This window comes from Vicugna pacos, chromosome X, assembly GCF_048564905.1.
Source record: "Vicugna pacos chromosome X, VicPac4, whole genome shotgun sequence".
Taxonomy (NCBI): Eukaryota; Metazoa; Chordata; class Mammalia; order Artiodactyla; family Camelidae; genus Vicugna; species Vicugna pacos.
In genome coordinates, this window is record NC_133023.1 from 31,376,710 (window position 1) to 31,391,434 (window position 14,725).

The window sequence follows — 14,725 nt, forward strand, 5'->3', positions numbered from 1 at the left end:
TGTCTCCCACAGAGGGCCACTTCTCCAAGGTTGTGAGATGTAACTAACCTACCTAAAAATACAAATAGAAAGATAGACAGTATGAGGTGGCAGAGGAATATCTTCCAGGCCAACGTACAAGATGAAATCCCAGAAGAAGAAATAGGTGATGAGGAGATAGGCAATTTACCTGAGAAAGAATTTGGAGTAATGATAGCAAAGATGTTCAGAGAATGCAAGAGAAGTACAGATGCACAGAGCAGTTTTTAAGCAAAGAGTTAGAAGATACAAAGAATGCCCAAATAGAGTTGAAGAATAAACTCACTGAAATGAATAACACACAAGAAGGAACCAAGAATAGACTAAATGAGGCAGAAAACCGATCAGTGACCTAGAAGACAGATTAGTGGGAATCACTACTGCAGAACAGAAAAAAGAAAAAAGAATGAAAAGAAATGAGGGTAGTTTCAAGAGAACTCTGGGACAACATGAAGCTCATTAATATTCACATTATAGAGGTCTCAGAAAGAGAAAAGAGAAAGAAGGACCTGAAAAAATATTTGAAGAGATAATCACCAAAAACTTTCCTAACTTGGGAAAGGATACAGTCACCCAAGTCCAGGAAGCACAGAGTTCCACACAGGATCAACCCAAAGAGGAACACACTGAGGCACATAGTCATCAAATTGACAAAAATTAAGGATAAGGAGAAAATATTAAAATCAGCAAGAGAAAACCAACAAATAACATACAAAGGAACTTCCATAAGGCTATCAGCTGATTTTTCAGCAGAAATTCTACAGGCCAGAAGGGAGTGGCATGATAAATTTAAAGTGATGAAAGGGAAAAACAACCAAGAATACTCTATCTAGGAAGGCTCTCATTTAGATTTAATGGAGAAATCAAAAGCTTCACAGAAAAAGCTAAAAGAATTCAGCACCACCAAACCAGCTTTACAACAAATGTTTAAGAAACTTTTCTAGTCATCAAACCACAAGAAAAGAGAGAAAGAAGAAAGAGAAAATAAAGACCTACAAAAACAAACCCAAACAATTAACAAAATGGCAATAAGAACATACATATTGATAATTTCCTTAAATGTAAATGGATTAAACACTCTAACCAAAAGACATAGACTGGTTGAATGGATACAAAAACAAGACCCATATATTTGCTGTCTACAAGAGACCCACTTCAGAGCTAGAGACGCATGCATGCTGAAAGTAAAGGGATGGAAAAAGGTATTCCATGCAAATGGAAACCAAAAGAAAGCTAGAGTAGCGAATACTTCTATCAGACAAAATAGATTTTTAAATAAAGACTGTTACAAGACACAAAGAAGGACACTACATAATGCTTAAGGGATCAATCCAAGAAGAGGATATAACAATTGTAAATATATATGCACCCAACATAGGAGCACCTCAATATATAAGGCAATTGTTAACAGACATAAAAGGAGAAATCGATAACACCACAATAATAGTGGGGGACCTTAACATCCCACTTAACATCCCTCAATGGACAGATCAACCAGACAGAAAATCAATAAGGAAATACAGGCCCTAAATAACACATTAATTAATTGATATCTATAGAGCATTCCATCCAAAGCAACAGAATACACATTCTTCAAGTGTACATGGAACATTCTCCAGAATCAACCACATGCTGGCCCACAAAGCTAGCCACAGCAAATTTAAGAAAATTGAAATCATACCAAGCATCTTTTCCGACCTTACCTATAAGGTTAGAAATCAACCACAAGAAAAAAATGCAAAAAATGCATACAGGTGGAGGCTAAACAGTATGCTACTAAACAACCAATGGGTCACTGAAGAAATCAAAGAGGAAATCAAAAAATACTTTGAGACAAATATAATGAAAACACAATGATTCAAAATCTCTGGGATGCAGCAAAAGCAGTTCAGAGGGAAGTTTATAGCAATACAAGCCTACCTCAGGAAACAAGAAAAATCTCAAGTAAACAACCTAACCTTACACCTAAAGTAGCTAGAGAAAGAAAAACAAACAAAACCCAAAGTTAGTAGAAGAAGAGAAATAAAGATTAGAGCAGAAATAAATGAAATAGAGACTAAAAAGACAATAGAAAAGATCAATGAAACAAAAACCTGGTTCTTCGAAAATATAAAAATTGATAAACCCTTAGTCAGACTCATCAAGAAAAAAAGGGAGAGAGCCCAAATTAATAAAATCAGAAATGATAAAGGAGAAGTTACAACCAACACCACAGAAATACAAGGGATCATAAGAGGCTACTATCAGCAACTATATGCCAACAAAAAGGACAATATAGAAGAAATGGACAATTTATTAGAAAGGCACAATTTCCCAAGACTGAACTAGGAAGAAATAGACAATATGAATAGACCAATTACCAGTACTGAAATTGCATTAGTAATTTAAAAACTCCCAAAAAACATCTAGGACCAGATGGCTTCACAAGTGAATTCTACTAACATTAAGAGAAGAGTAAACACCTCTCCTTCTGTAACCTATTCCAAAAAATTGCAGAGGAAGGAATACTTCCAAACTCATTCTATGAGGCCATCATCACCTTGATACCAAAACCAAAGATATCACAAAAAAAGAAAATTATAGGCCAATATCACTTATGAGTATAGATGCAAAAATCCTCAACAAAATACTAGTGAATTGATTCCAACAATGCATTACAAAGATCATACAGCATGATCAAATAGGATTTATCCCAGGAATGCAGGGATTTTTCAGTATGTGCAAATCAATCAATGTGAGACACCACATTAACAGACCAAAGAATAAAAACCACATGATCATCTCAATAGATGCAGAAAAAGCTTTTGATAAAATTTAACACCCATTTATGATAAAAAAAAATCTCTCCAGAAAGTGGGCAAAGACACAACATATTTCAACATAAAGGCCATATATGACAAACCCACAGCTGACATCGTATTTAATGGGGAAAAGCTGAAAGCATTTCCCCTAAGATCAGGAACAAGACAATGATGCCCATTCTCACCACTTTTATTCAACATAGTTTTTGAAGTCCTAGCCATAGCAATCAGAGAAAAAAAAAGAAATAAAAGGAATGCAAATTGGAAATGAAGAAGTAAAACTTTTTCCAGATGACATGATACTATATACAGAAAACCCTAAGGAAGCGACCAGAAAACTACTAGAACTCATCAATGAATTTGGTAAGGTTGCAGGATACAAAATTAACATTTAGAAATCAGTTGCATGTCTATACACTAAGAATGAAACAGCAGAGAAAGAAATTAAGGAAACAATACCATTTACTATCACACCAAAAACAATAAAATAACTAGGAATAAACCTACTCAAGGAAGCAAAAGACCTGTACTCCAAAAACTATAAAACACTAATGGAAGAAATTGAAGATGACATAAACAAACAAAGATATACTGTGTTCTTGGATTGGAAGAATCAATATTGTTAAAATGGCCATACTGCCCAAGGCAATATACAGATTCACTGCAATCCCTATCAAATTATCGACATTTTTCACAGAGCTGGAACAAAAAATGTTCAAATTTGTATGGAAACACAAACGACCCCGAATAGCCAAAACAGTCTTGAAAAAGAAGAACGGAGCTGGGGGAATCACACTCCCTGACTTCAGACTATGCTACAAAGCTACAGTAATCAAAACAATATGGTACTGGCACAGAAACAGACACATAAATCAATGGAACAGGACAGAAAGCCCAGAAATAAATCCATGCACATATGTTCAATTAATCTACGACAAAAGAGGCAAAAATATACAATGGAGAAAAGACAGTCTCTCAATAAGTGGTGCTGGGAAAACTGGACAGCTGCCTGTAAAAGACTGAAATTAGGACATTCTCCAACACCATATACAAAAATAAACTCAAAATCGATTAAAGACTTAAATGTAAGACCAGATACTCTAAAACTCCTAGAGGAAAACATAGGCAGAACACTCTTGGACATAAATCAAAGCAATATATTTTTTGAACCAGCTCCTGGAGTAATGGAAATAAAAGCAAAAATAAACAAATGGGATCTAATTAGACTTAAAAGCTTTTGCACAGCTAAGGATATCATCAACAAAAGGAAAAGACAACCTACAGAATGGGAGAAAATATTTGCAAGTGATGAAACCAACAAAAGACTAATTTCCAAAATACATAAACAGCTCATACACCTTAATATCAAAAAAAAAGCAACCCAATCAAAAAATGGGCAGAAGACCTAAATATGTATCTCTCCAAAGATATACAGATGACCAACAAGCACATGAAAAGATGCTGAACATCACTAATTGTTAGAGAAATGCAAATCAAAACTACAATGAAATATCACCTCACACCAGTCAGAATGGCCATCATTAAAAAGTCTACAAAGGGTAAATGCAGGAGAGGGTGTGGAGAAAAGGAACCGTCCTACGCTGCTGGTGGGAAAGTAAATTGGTGCAGCCACTATGGAGAACAGTATAGAGATTCCTTAAAAAACTAAAAATAGACTTACTATATGATTCAGCAATTCCACTCCTAGGCATATATCTGGAGAAAATCTAACTCAAAAAGACATATGCACCCCAATGTTCATAGCAGCACTATTTACAATAGCCAAGACATGGAAACAACCTAAATGTCCATCAACAGATGAATGGATAAAGATGTGAGATATATATATATATGTTTATATTTATATTTATATATAATGGAATACTACTTAACCATGAAAAAGAATAAAATAATTCCAATTGCAGCAGCATGGATAGACCTGGAGATCATCTTTCTAAGTGAAGTAAGCCAGAGAAAGAAAAATACCACATGATATCACTCATATGTGGAATCAAAAAAAAGGGACACAAATGAACTACTTACTATTTATAACTTAGATAATTGATCTCTTAAATATGTTGTAAGCACATCTGACTGTCCTTTATGATTGGATTACTGCATTCTGTTAATTCTTTAAAAAAAGATAAGTATACTGTGCTTAAATCAGAAATCATCTTTGTTCTTAGGAAATACATAGTGAAGTATTAAAGAGTAAAGATGTCTGCAACCTACTGTCAAATGGTTCAGATCAAACAGTCATGTATGTTTCAATTTATTGCATATATACATAAATATATATATAACATAAATACACATATGTTACATATATAGATACACACACACATACACATGCATATTTTTAAAGAGAACAAAAAAACAAACATGTCAAAGTTTAAAATTGGTTGCAGTGGTTTGTACTGCGTCAGGCTAGTTGACCCAGAACCACGGTTCCCAGAATCCCCCTTCCCTGTGTGGTTCCAGGTAAGAGTTGGCTCCGAGATCACTGGAAGAGATTTGGAACACAGAAGTAAAATGACTTTCAGAAGGTGACCAGAGTTAAATGCAGTAGAAGGCAGATGCAGAAGTGCTGGCAGATTCCAGCTTGTTCTGTTATCCTCTGTTCAGTGGCCAGCTTTTCCTCCTGACTGCTGGACCCACCAACAGGGTCCCCTCACCAGGCCCAGTACGAGATTTTTGGCCGAGGCTTCTCAGAAGGCCCAGCTCCTTGCATTAACTGGCTGGTGACTCTCCCTACTCCAGCTCTGCCATCAGACCTCGTCACCTCCCTAGCACTGTTCCATCTATTCCCTGTAATAAATCCCTCCTCACAAACAGTGGCCCTGCTTCCCAGCTAGAACCCTGACGTTGGCGGATCTGAGGAAAGTGTATGTGAGAGTTCTCTGAATTCTTGCAACAAATTTTTTTTAAGTATGAAATATTTTCAAAATAAAGTTTTAAAAAATAAAATTTTTCTAAGATTTAATACACTGGATAGAGAGAGATTGCCAAGGTGGTGGAGTAGAAGGATGTATATAGCTCACCCTCTCCAAGAATACAGCAAAAATTACATCTAAAAACAGAACAATCTGCACAGAATACCTACTGAACTTTGACAGAGTATCTCTCACTTCAGAAATACAAGAAAATCCTCACAAAACCAGATAAACAAGTTTATACTGTTTAGCACAGGCAAGTATATTCAGTATCTTGTAGTAACCTATAATGAAAAAGAATATGAAAATGAATATATGTATGCATATGTATGACTGAAACATTACGCTGTACACCAGAAACTGACACACTGTAACTGACTATACTTCAATTAAAAAAAAAAAAAAGGATGGTCCTCTCACTAAAAGGTTAAAAGGTTTTTCATTTCTGGTGCAAAGACAAAGTATGAAGAGTAGGCAATAATCTATTTCTGGTGACAGGACCCTCCAAATGGGGCCCTGGCAGGAGAGTGGAGGTGGCGTGGAGGGGAGGAAGGCCCACAGCCTTTTCTGCTTGTTTCACCACTGACCTGATCTGAGGACACAAGAATAAGGCAGAGATGATACAGAAGATGGGAGGAAGCCATGGTCCACTGGGGGCTGGACCCTATGATCCCCTCCTGACACCTGATTGCACTAAGGGACCAAGACCAGATTATGACACAGGGGCATTTTATAGCTAGAGAAATTAAGGTACAACACACCTAACTGATGGTCTTGTAGCTACTGGAAGACGCTGGACAACCACCCAGCCTTCAGCCACTGTATTCACATGAGGGAAAAAAAAAACAAAACAGCATAGGAAGGCAAAAGATTAGAATCAGGGCCACAGATGGCTCTAAAATTACTTTTTGCAGTAACTGAAAATAGCTGAGCCAATATATCGGCCTATTGTTTTATTCATCCAGCTTCTCTTGAGGCACTAGGCTATTTATTGCTTTTGGTAGAATCTGAAAGCAACTATTCCAAGGAAATCAGCATAGGATGTGGCAAAAACAAATTCATAAAATACCCAAATCCTAAATGCTGCGTTTTCACAGCCATAATTCAGGGATAGTCTTATGTTCTATAAACGCTGGCCAGCGTTCCAGGGCAACGCTAATGAAATTCAATTTCTGACTTTTATTTTAAAGTACAAGACAGAAAATCATTTTAAAAAAAATGCTGCCATCGTTAGAGTAATGCTTGATTCAGGCAAGAATCACCAACGGATGCTAAAACTAGTAGGTTAAATATCTGATGAGCAAATGGATATTTGCATAGTCTCAAAGTATCTCCCCACAAATTACTTCTGAATTACAAACGGGAAAATACTGACTTTACAGCAAAGAAACCTAGTGGACAGTACCTTGGTATCACTGGTAACCAGATTCACAGACATCATGTGCCTCCTAAGGTGCCAGGCTGGGCACAGGATGCCATTTCTGCAGGGTTCCTACCAAACACAAACTCCCTGAAGGTAGTCATGAGGAAACATTAAATGAACCCAAACTGAGGGACAGTCTATCAAACAGCTGGCCTGTACTCTTCTAAAATGTCAAAGTCATCAATGTCAAGGAAAGGCAGAGGATCTATTGTAAATTAGAGGAGACTAAAAAGACATCACAATTAAATGCAACGTGTCATCCTGGCCTGGATCCTGGACTAGAAAAACAAAATTGTTATACAAGACATTATTGGGACAACTGGTAAAATCTGAATGAGGATTGTAGATTACAGTACTGTATCAATGGTAAATGTCTTGCTTTCAATAAGTGTATCACAGTAATGTAAGAGAATGTCCATGAGTGTCCGTATGTTTAAGAAAAAGACATAGAAGTTCTGAAATTCGTAGGGGCAAAGAAAACCATAAAGCAAATGTGTCAAAATGTTAATAGTTGGTAAATCTCCACAAAGGGTATATGTGAGTTCTTTGCACACTTCTTGTTTGTCATTCTTGTTTTTAAACTATTTCAACTTTTCTGTGAATTTGAGATTATTTCAGAATAAAAAGTTAAAAAAGGAAATTAATTAGAATCAAAAGATGTGCTGTCCATGATCCACTGCATTGGAACTCACTGAGGGGTCACGTGGGCACAGGGTCATTAACGTCAAGCAAGATGTCATTAGACCTGTGACCTGGAATCTTCGTTAGAAGAAAGTATGAGATGGCACATTTTCAACAGACTGGGAGAAGGCAGGAATCTATCTTAGTATTTTCCGGTCTTCTCCCATCATTTTCCTTTGAAACATGACAGCGAACTTGTCTGCCATGTTCACGTGTCTCTGAGTTGAAAGCCACAGAGAGAGCCCGATGGCTTTACGTTGAAGAGGTGGCACAGAGAACAGAAATGCCACTTCCAGTAATATGAATGGTAAAGAAATATTATCTAAAATAATGATAAACCTTTAGCTGTTTAGTCACATCTATTAAAATACAGTGACAACCAGAAACTGACACAACATTGTAAACTGACTATATTTCAATTTAAGAAAAGTAAAAAAAAAAAATACAGTGACATACACAGCAGGACTAACTGATCTGTGGGGAAGGCTAATCACAGGACAGCATCACTGATGTTCTCCAATCCTAAAACTGTTTTGTGGCTCTTTCCTGCAGCCAGGTAGGATTCTCTACAGCTCTGCTCATTCCTAGCCCTGGATCTTTCTCAAGTCTCCCTTCAAGTGCTGGCCAAGTTCCATTACAGTGTCTTATCCTCCACTTGGGCCATTCATTGCAACTGTAACAACCAACAAATACCTACCAAACCCAAACCTTATACCAAGACTGTATTTAGCTAGGCATCTACCAGCTGGGAATCTACCAGGAAAGTCACTTAAACATTGTGTGTACCTCCATTCCTCTAGCTACGAAATGCCCCTCTGAGCAGGCAGATCTCGTCTTGTTCAATTTGGGCCACATCCAGTCAACAAATTAGAAAGCCTTGTGGGGAGAAGGAATATCTCATTTGATGATAACCTCCCTAGCCTAACAGGACTCACAACATAGCTGGAAAGACAGAAACACATCAGATGGTCAGGTGATTTGTGCAGAGGATTGATGTGAGAAAAGGAAACCTTAAGCCTGGTCTATACTGAATTCATTGCATCACCATGACAAATGACACCATCTCTTAAAGTTTCATGCCTTATTTGTAAAATAAGGGGGCTGGATTTGATGATAACAATGATAATAGCTAAAATTTACTGAGCACTTCTTATATGCCAGGCCCTATATTAAGCACTGGACATGGATTAACATGCTAAAATCTCACAATACTGTTGTGAGGTAGGTACCCACTGTCATTTCCATTTCACAGATAATCTGTGAGATCCAGTGTTCCATAAGTATGTGATTTCAAGTTAAGTAATATGGTAGACTGTATTTTCCAAAGGTGGCCACAGCAGTATTTCCCATCCCACATGCTCTTTCTTTTCAAACTATGACTCTGACATCCTGCCTTTGAGCAGTGGGTCTATGTCCTGTCTATGTCCTGAATTTGAGTGGGCTTTTGACTGGAGAAAGTGATGTTATGCAACTTCTAAAACTAGACCATAAAAGCCAGTTTAGCTTATATTAGTTTTCTACTGCTGCACAACAGAGCATCACAAATTTAGCAGCTTAAAACAACACCCATTTATTAGCTCTCAGTCTATAGCTCAGAATTCTAGGCACAGCATGGCCAGGTTCTCTGTTTAGGGTCTCACACCGCCAAAATGAAGGTGTCGGTTGGACAGAGTTCTCAGGGGGTCTAGGGGAAAAATCTGCTTCCAAGCTCACTCATGTGGTTAGCAGAATTCAGTTCTTTGTGGCTGCAGAACTGAGGTCTGCCTCTCCTTGCTGCCTGTCAGCTTGGGCTGCGCTCAGCTCCTAGAAGCTGCCTGAATTCCTTGCCACGTGGCCACCTCCATCCTCCATGCCAGCTATAGAGAATCTCCCTCACATCAAATCCCTCTCACACTTTGAATCTCTGACTTTCTCTGTCTCTGACCTCGAGACCCAGATTGGCTCCTGTGACAGAAGACGTATAGAAGAGGAGGAGGCCATGTTACCACGGAGGCAGAGACTGGAGTGATATGGCCACAAGCCAAGGAATGCTTGTAGTCACCAGAAGATGGAAGAGGCAGAGAACAGATTCTCCCTTTCAGCCTCAAAAGGGAGCACAGCCCTGCTGGATTTTGTACTTTCAGCTTCCACAAATATGAGAGAATAAATTTCTGTTGTCTTAAGCCAAAAACAAACAAAACCCAAAAAAACCCTTAAGTGATTAGGTCGCGCCCACTTGGACAATCTCACTATGTTAAGGTCAGCTGATTTGGAATCTTAATTGTATCTGCAAACTCCCTTTTTTCATATAATCATGGGAGTGATATCAAATCATATTCACAGGTTCTGCCCACACTTAAGGGGAAATTTTGCAAGGGCAGGGGTCATTTGGGGTCATTTTAGAATTCCACCTACTACATAAGCTTCCGTTTGATTCTCTTGTTACACTTATTCTTAAGCATCATGCTGTGAGGAAGAAGCACAAGCAGCCTGTGGAGAGGAACTGAGGCCTCCTGGCCAATAGTCCCAGCCCATCTCCCAGTCAACAACCAGTATCATCTTGCCAGCCATACTAGTGAACCATTTTAAAAGTGGATCTTTCAGCCCCAAGCTGAGCTGCCCCAGCCGGCCAAGCATGGAGCAGATGAGCTGTCTCCATTGAGTCCCACCCAAACTGCAAATGTGAGTAAAATAAAGGACTGTTGTTGCTCTAGGCCACTATGTTTTGGGGTGATTTGTTCTACAACAATAGGTAATCAAAACCTAGTGACAACCTACGTGGAATGATCTACAAGTACTGATGACTTCTTGTGGACAGGGGGTGGCAACTTACATTTCTTTTAGGACACTGGAGCATTTGGCAGTGTTAGGCCTAAAATGCCATTCAGTTCATGCTTGCTGATTTATTCAGATTTATACTAAACTGATTTACACCAGTCTAACAGTCATCCATATTTGGAAGCCCAGTGCTCTAAAAGGGTTATCTAAAAATTATGCTGCTTTCCTTTTGAACAATATGAAAATATATTTTAAAGTTATATTTGTAAAATATTTGGGATGTAAATAAACAGATAATGAATGTATTTTTAAAGGTATAATGGGCTTGTTTATAAATCACTACTTAAATGTATTTCAAAGTATACTTAATTTCTTTTCAATCTATACTTAATTACTTTTCAACAATTATTATTTTTATTGGAAAAAAGGAGAAAACACTGTGAAAATAGTCATCAGTTTTGTCATTAAGAATTTTCATCAATGGATATTAACTATTAAGAGTTAATATGTGGAAGTCTTTGAGAATATAATATCCATACACTCTCAAATAGGCTACCCCTGGATTATTTATTACACAGTGAAGAAACCTGGCAGGTAACTCTTTAACCAAATGATCAAGGTTACTATCACCAAGAATGGAACAAAGTGATATCACGTGCCTCCTACTGTGCTCCACTAACGCACAACCACACCTGTGCAGCATTCCTGCCCCTTCAAAAACCAATTTTAAATTTAATTAAGAGAAAACAGACAAATCCAAATTAAGACCATTCTGAAAAACCACTGACTTGTTCTCACCAAAAATGTCAGTGTCATGAAAGACAAAAAAAGCTCGGAACTCTTCTAGATTAAGGGAGATTAATTTAAATGACATAACTATCTAAATGTGAATCTTGACTGGATCCTGGATCTCCCCCCACCACCTCCGACAAGGAAAAAAAAAACAGCCATAAAACTATAACCCTTAAATATGCACTACACATTAGACAATAGTACTGTACTAAATGTTGAGTATCTGAGTGGATTATTGTATGGTGGTTTAGTAGGAGAATGTCCTTAACAACCAGATGCCGAAATAGAAGTGAAATGTCACTATGTCCGCAAGCAACACTCAGGCAAACTGCAAAAAAGAAAATTCTGTACCTGGTTGAAGAATTTTGTATCAACATCTTGTAGACACTATCCACAGACTGGAGAGAACAAGCAGTTTCCCGCTGTGTAGCTGAGGAGAAACAGGCCCCCCGCCTCCTGGGTGGCACCTAGAGCCCTAAGAGCTTTCGGGGGGCCGCAGCAGCACGGCCAAGAGGAGAGGGAGCGCCCACCTTCGCTGAGAGGCACGAGCTCTCTACATACTTTACGGCAGCCGCGCGAAGGCACAAGAGCGACGCCGCGCCTCCCGCTCTAAAGGCATGCACGACAGCGGCACGTGCTGTCAGGCGCACTTTACGGCAGCCGCGCAAAAGCACGAGGGCGAGGCCACGCCTGCCGCTCTAAAGGAACGCACGAAAGCGCCACGCGCTGGCTGGCGCACTTTACGGCAGCCGCGCAAAGGCACGAGGGTGAGGCCACGCCTGCTGCACGAAAGGCACGCACGACAGCGGCGCGCGCTGGCTGGCGCACTTTACGGCAGCCGTGCGAGGGCACGAGGCCGTGGCCCGTGGTGTCTTAGAAGAGGCAGACGTTCCAGGTTCTGCGCTCCACGTCATTTGTCGGTTGGCTGTTAATCTGTTGGCACTCCCACGGCTCGGCGATGATGGAGGCGGTGGCAGCACTGTGGCGGAGGGCAGTGGCGACCATGAAGACGAAGGAGTTCCGGGATTACCTGACCAGCACGCACTTCTGGGGTCCCGTGGCCAACTGGGGCCTCCCACTGGCCACCTTAAATGACATGAGGGCACCGCCGGACATCATCAGCGGCCGCATGACGACAGCGCTCATCTTTTACTCTCTGGCCTTCATGCGCTTCGCTTACCGCGTACAGCCTCGCAACTTGCTGCTGATGGCATGTCACGGCACCAACGTGGTGGTGCAGAGTATTCAGGCAGGCCGCTACCTGATCTATCACTACGGCAGTGGAGCCACGACGGCCACTGTTGACACCGCCACCGCTGCCACCGCCTGTACCGTCTGTGCACCCTCTACCAACTTTATCACCACTGCAGCTGACGACTCTGTGGCTGATGCTAACGATTACAAGGATGCCATTGACTTGGATCCGCTGATGCTGTGTCATGATTGAGAGGGCCCAATTGAATCTTTGCAGCTTACAAGCACTGAACTGTTCTTCCTAGAGAAAAGACCAATAACAAGTTTCATTTTGACCCAAACAGTGCAAATCTGATTTAAAGTTGCAGTTTGGTTAATAAAAAAAAAAGGCAAATAGCACAGAACTGAAGCTGTTGAGTTTGGTTTATTTCGTGTTGGGGACCTGAAATGTTTTTTAGAAGGTGAGGGGAATTGGCTAGTCTTCCTCTTCATGGGACCTGTAACTTGAGGGTTAGTTTATGTAGGCGAGAAAGACTGAATGACACTTCAAATTATCTAATTTATTGATTTTTTAAAGCTCTCTTGGAAATACGTTTTTGTTACTTGTACTGGGTGTCCAGGCCAAATAAAGGTGCTTAGTAGCACACGACTTTAAAAACTCGGTACAGCCACAATCTCTTTACACCATAAAAAGGAATGTCCAAGGGCTGTTTCTACTGAGGGAAATACTTCCAAGTGGGTTTAAGTGAATTCAGTGAAATCCAGCTTTTAAGGAGTACTTAGCAAGAGAACCTAGAATCTCTTGGTGACCAAGAACAATGATAGAACCTTCAATGGAAACAGGAAACACGACTCTGAGGTCAGTTGCTGTCAACCCTGGATTCTAGGTAAACTGAAAATAAAAACAAGATCACGATCCTTTCCTCTTTCTCTCATGCCTAAAAACGGAGGAAATGGTAGTTTGTAAAACTAGGGAATCTATCACCCTGTGTTGCACACTAGTTAGGGTTGGGGGTGAGGGCCAGTGGTCAATAGTGTTAAGCCCACGGTATGCCCCACTAGGACTCCTATGGGTGCAAAAGGATTTTGCTTAAACCTGGGAGCATGACAAGGGAAAAGAAAAGGGTAGGGCTGCGGGTGTGAGGCCATTACCTGGGCAACAGTCTGCCCTCTAGGATTTCACCGTGAATCCCTTACCCCTGCCACGCCTCTGGAGAATGTGGGAAGTCCCAGAGTGGTCTACTGGGGAACTCCAATGTATGTGTTTAAGAGTGCTTAAACCCTGCTTTTGTTAAAAGGTTTCAAATGCAAAGAAATTGAACACAACTCTGAAAGGTTCTGAAGACATCAGGTTTTGGATAAGAGAGACACAACTTTAGTGGAACTCTGGAGGAGTCCCCTTTATCTTCTGTGGCATCTAAGCAGTAGCCCTCTTTGTAGGCAGTTTCTGCATTTCACATTCTGTGTACAGGAGGAGAAACAAACTCTGGAAAATGGTAGTGTGTTAGTTACCTATTGCTGTGTAATAAATCACCCCCAAACTTAGCTTAAAACAACCAATATCTTACACAATTTTGGAGGGTCAGGAATCTGGGAGTGGCTTAGTTGGGTGCTTCTAGCTCACGGTCTCTCAGCTGTCCACTGGGGCTGCAGTCTCTGAAGACTTACCTGGGAATGGAGGATCTGCTTCCAAGCTCGGTCCCACAGTTGTTTGCAGGAGGAATCAGTCCCTTGTCATGTGGGTCATAGGGCTGCTCACAACATGCCTTCTCCCAGAGAAGGTGTTCCAAGAGAGAGAAAGCCCAAGATGGAAGCCACAGTCTCTCAGCTGTGTTCTCTTGGTCACATGGACCAACCTAGGTACATCGGGGGAGGGCAACACAAGAGTGGGAATACCAGGAGGCAGGGATCATTGAGGGGCCGTCTTGGAGGCTGGCTACCACATGTGGTTTTGACATAAAAATTCTCATGCCTTTCAGAAACTCAGTTGAAAGTAATAAAGCATGTAAGGTCAGTGCCCACCTTCCCAAAGAGATGTCACAAAATGTTCAGTTTACAGTTTTGTGCTCATTACAAACATGCATCTATCATAGAGGATGGGTTTGAGAGGCAGGAAGGAAGTCTCT

At 40.2% G+C, this 14,725-nt stretch overlaps 1 protein-coding gene across 1 annotated transcript; it reads left to right on the plus strand.

Moving 5' to 3' along the window:
* Positions 1–12,281: 12,281 nt before the first annotated feature.
* Positions 12,282–13,003, plus strand: MPC1L (mitochondrial pyruvate carrier 1 like). Its single transcript, XM_006211843.4, has one exon. The coding sequence runs from the start codon at positions 12,364–12,366 to the stop codon at positions 12,850–12,852; it is 489 nt and encodes a 162-aa protein (XP_006211905.2). The 5' UTR covers positions 12,282–12,363; the 3' UTR covers positions 12,853–13,003.
* The last annotated feature ends 1,722 nt before the right edge of the window (positions 13,004–14,725 follow it).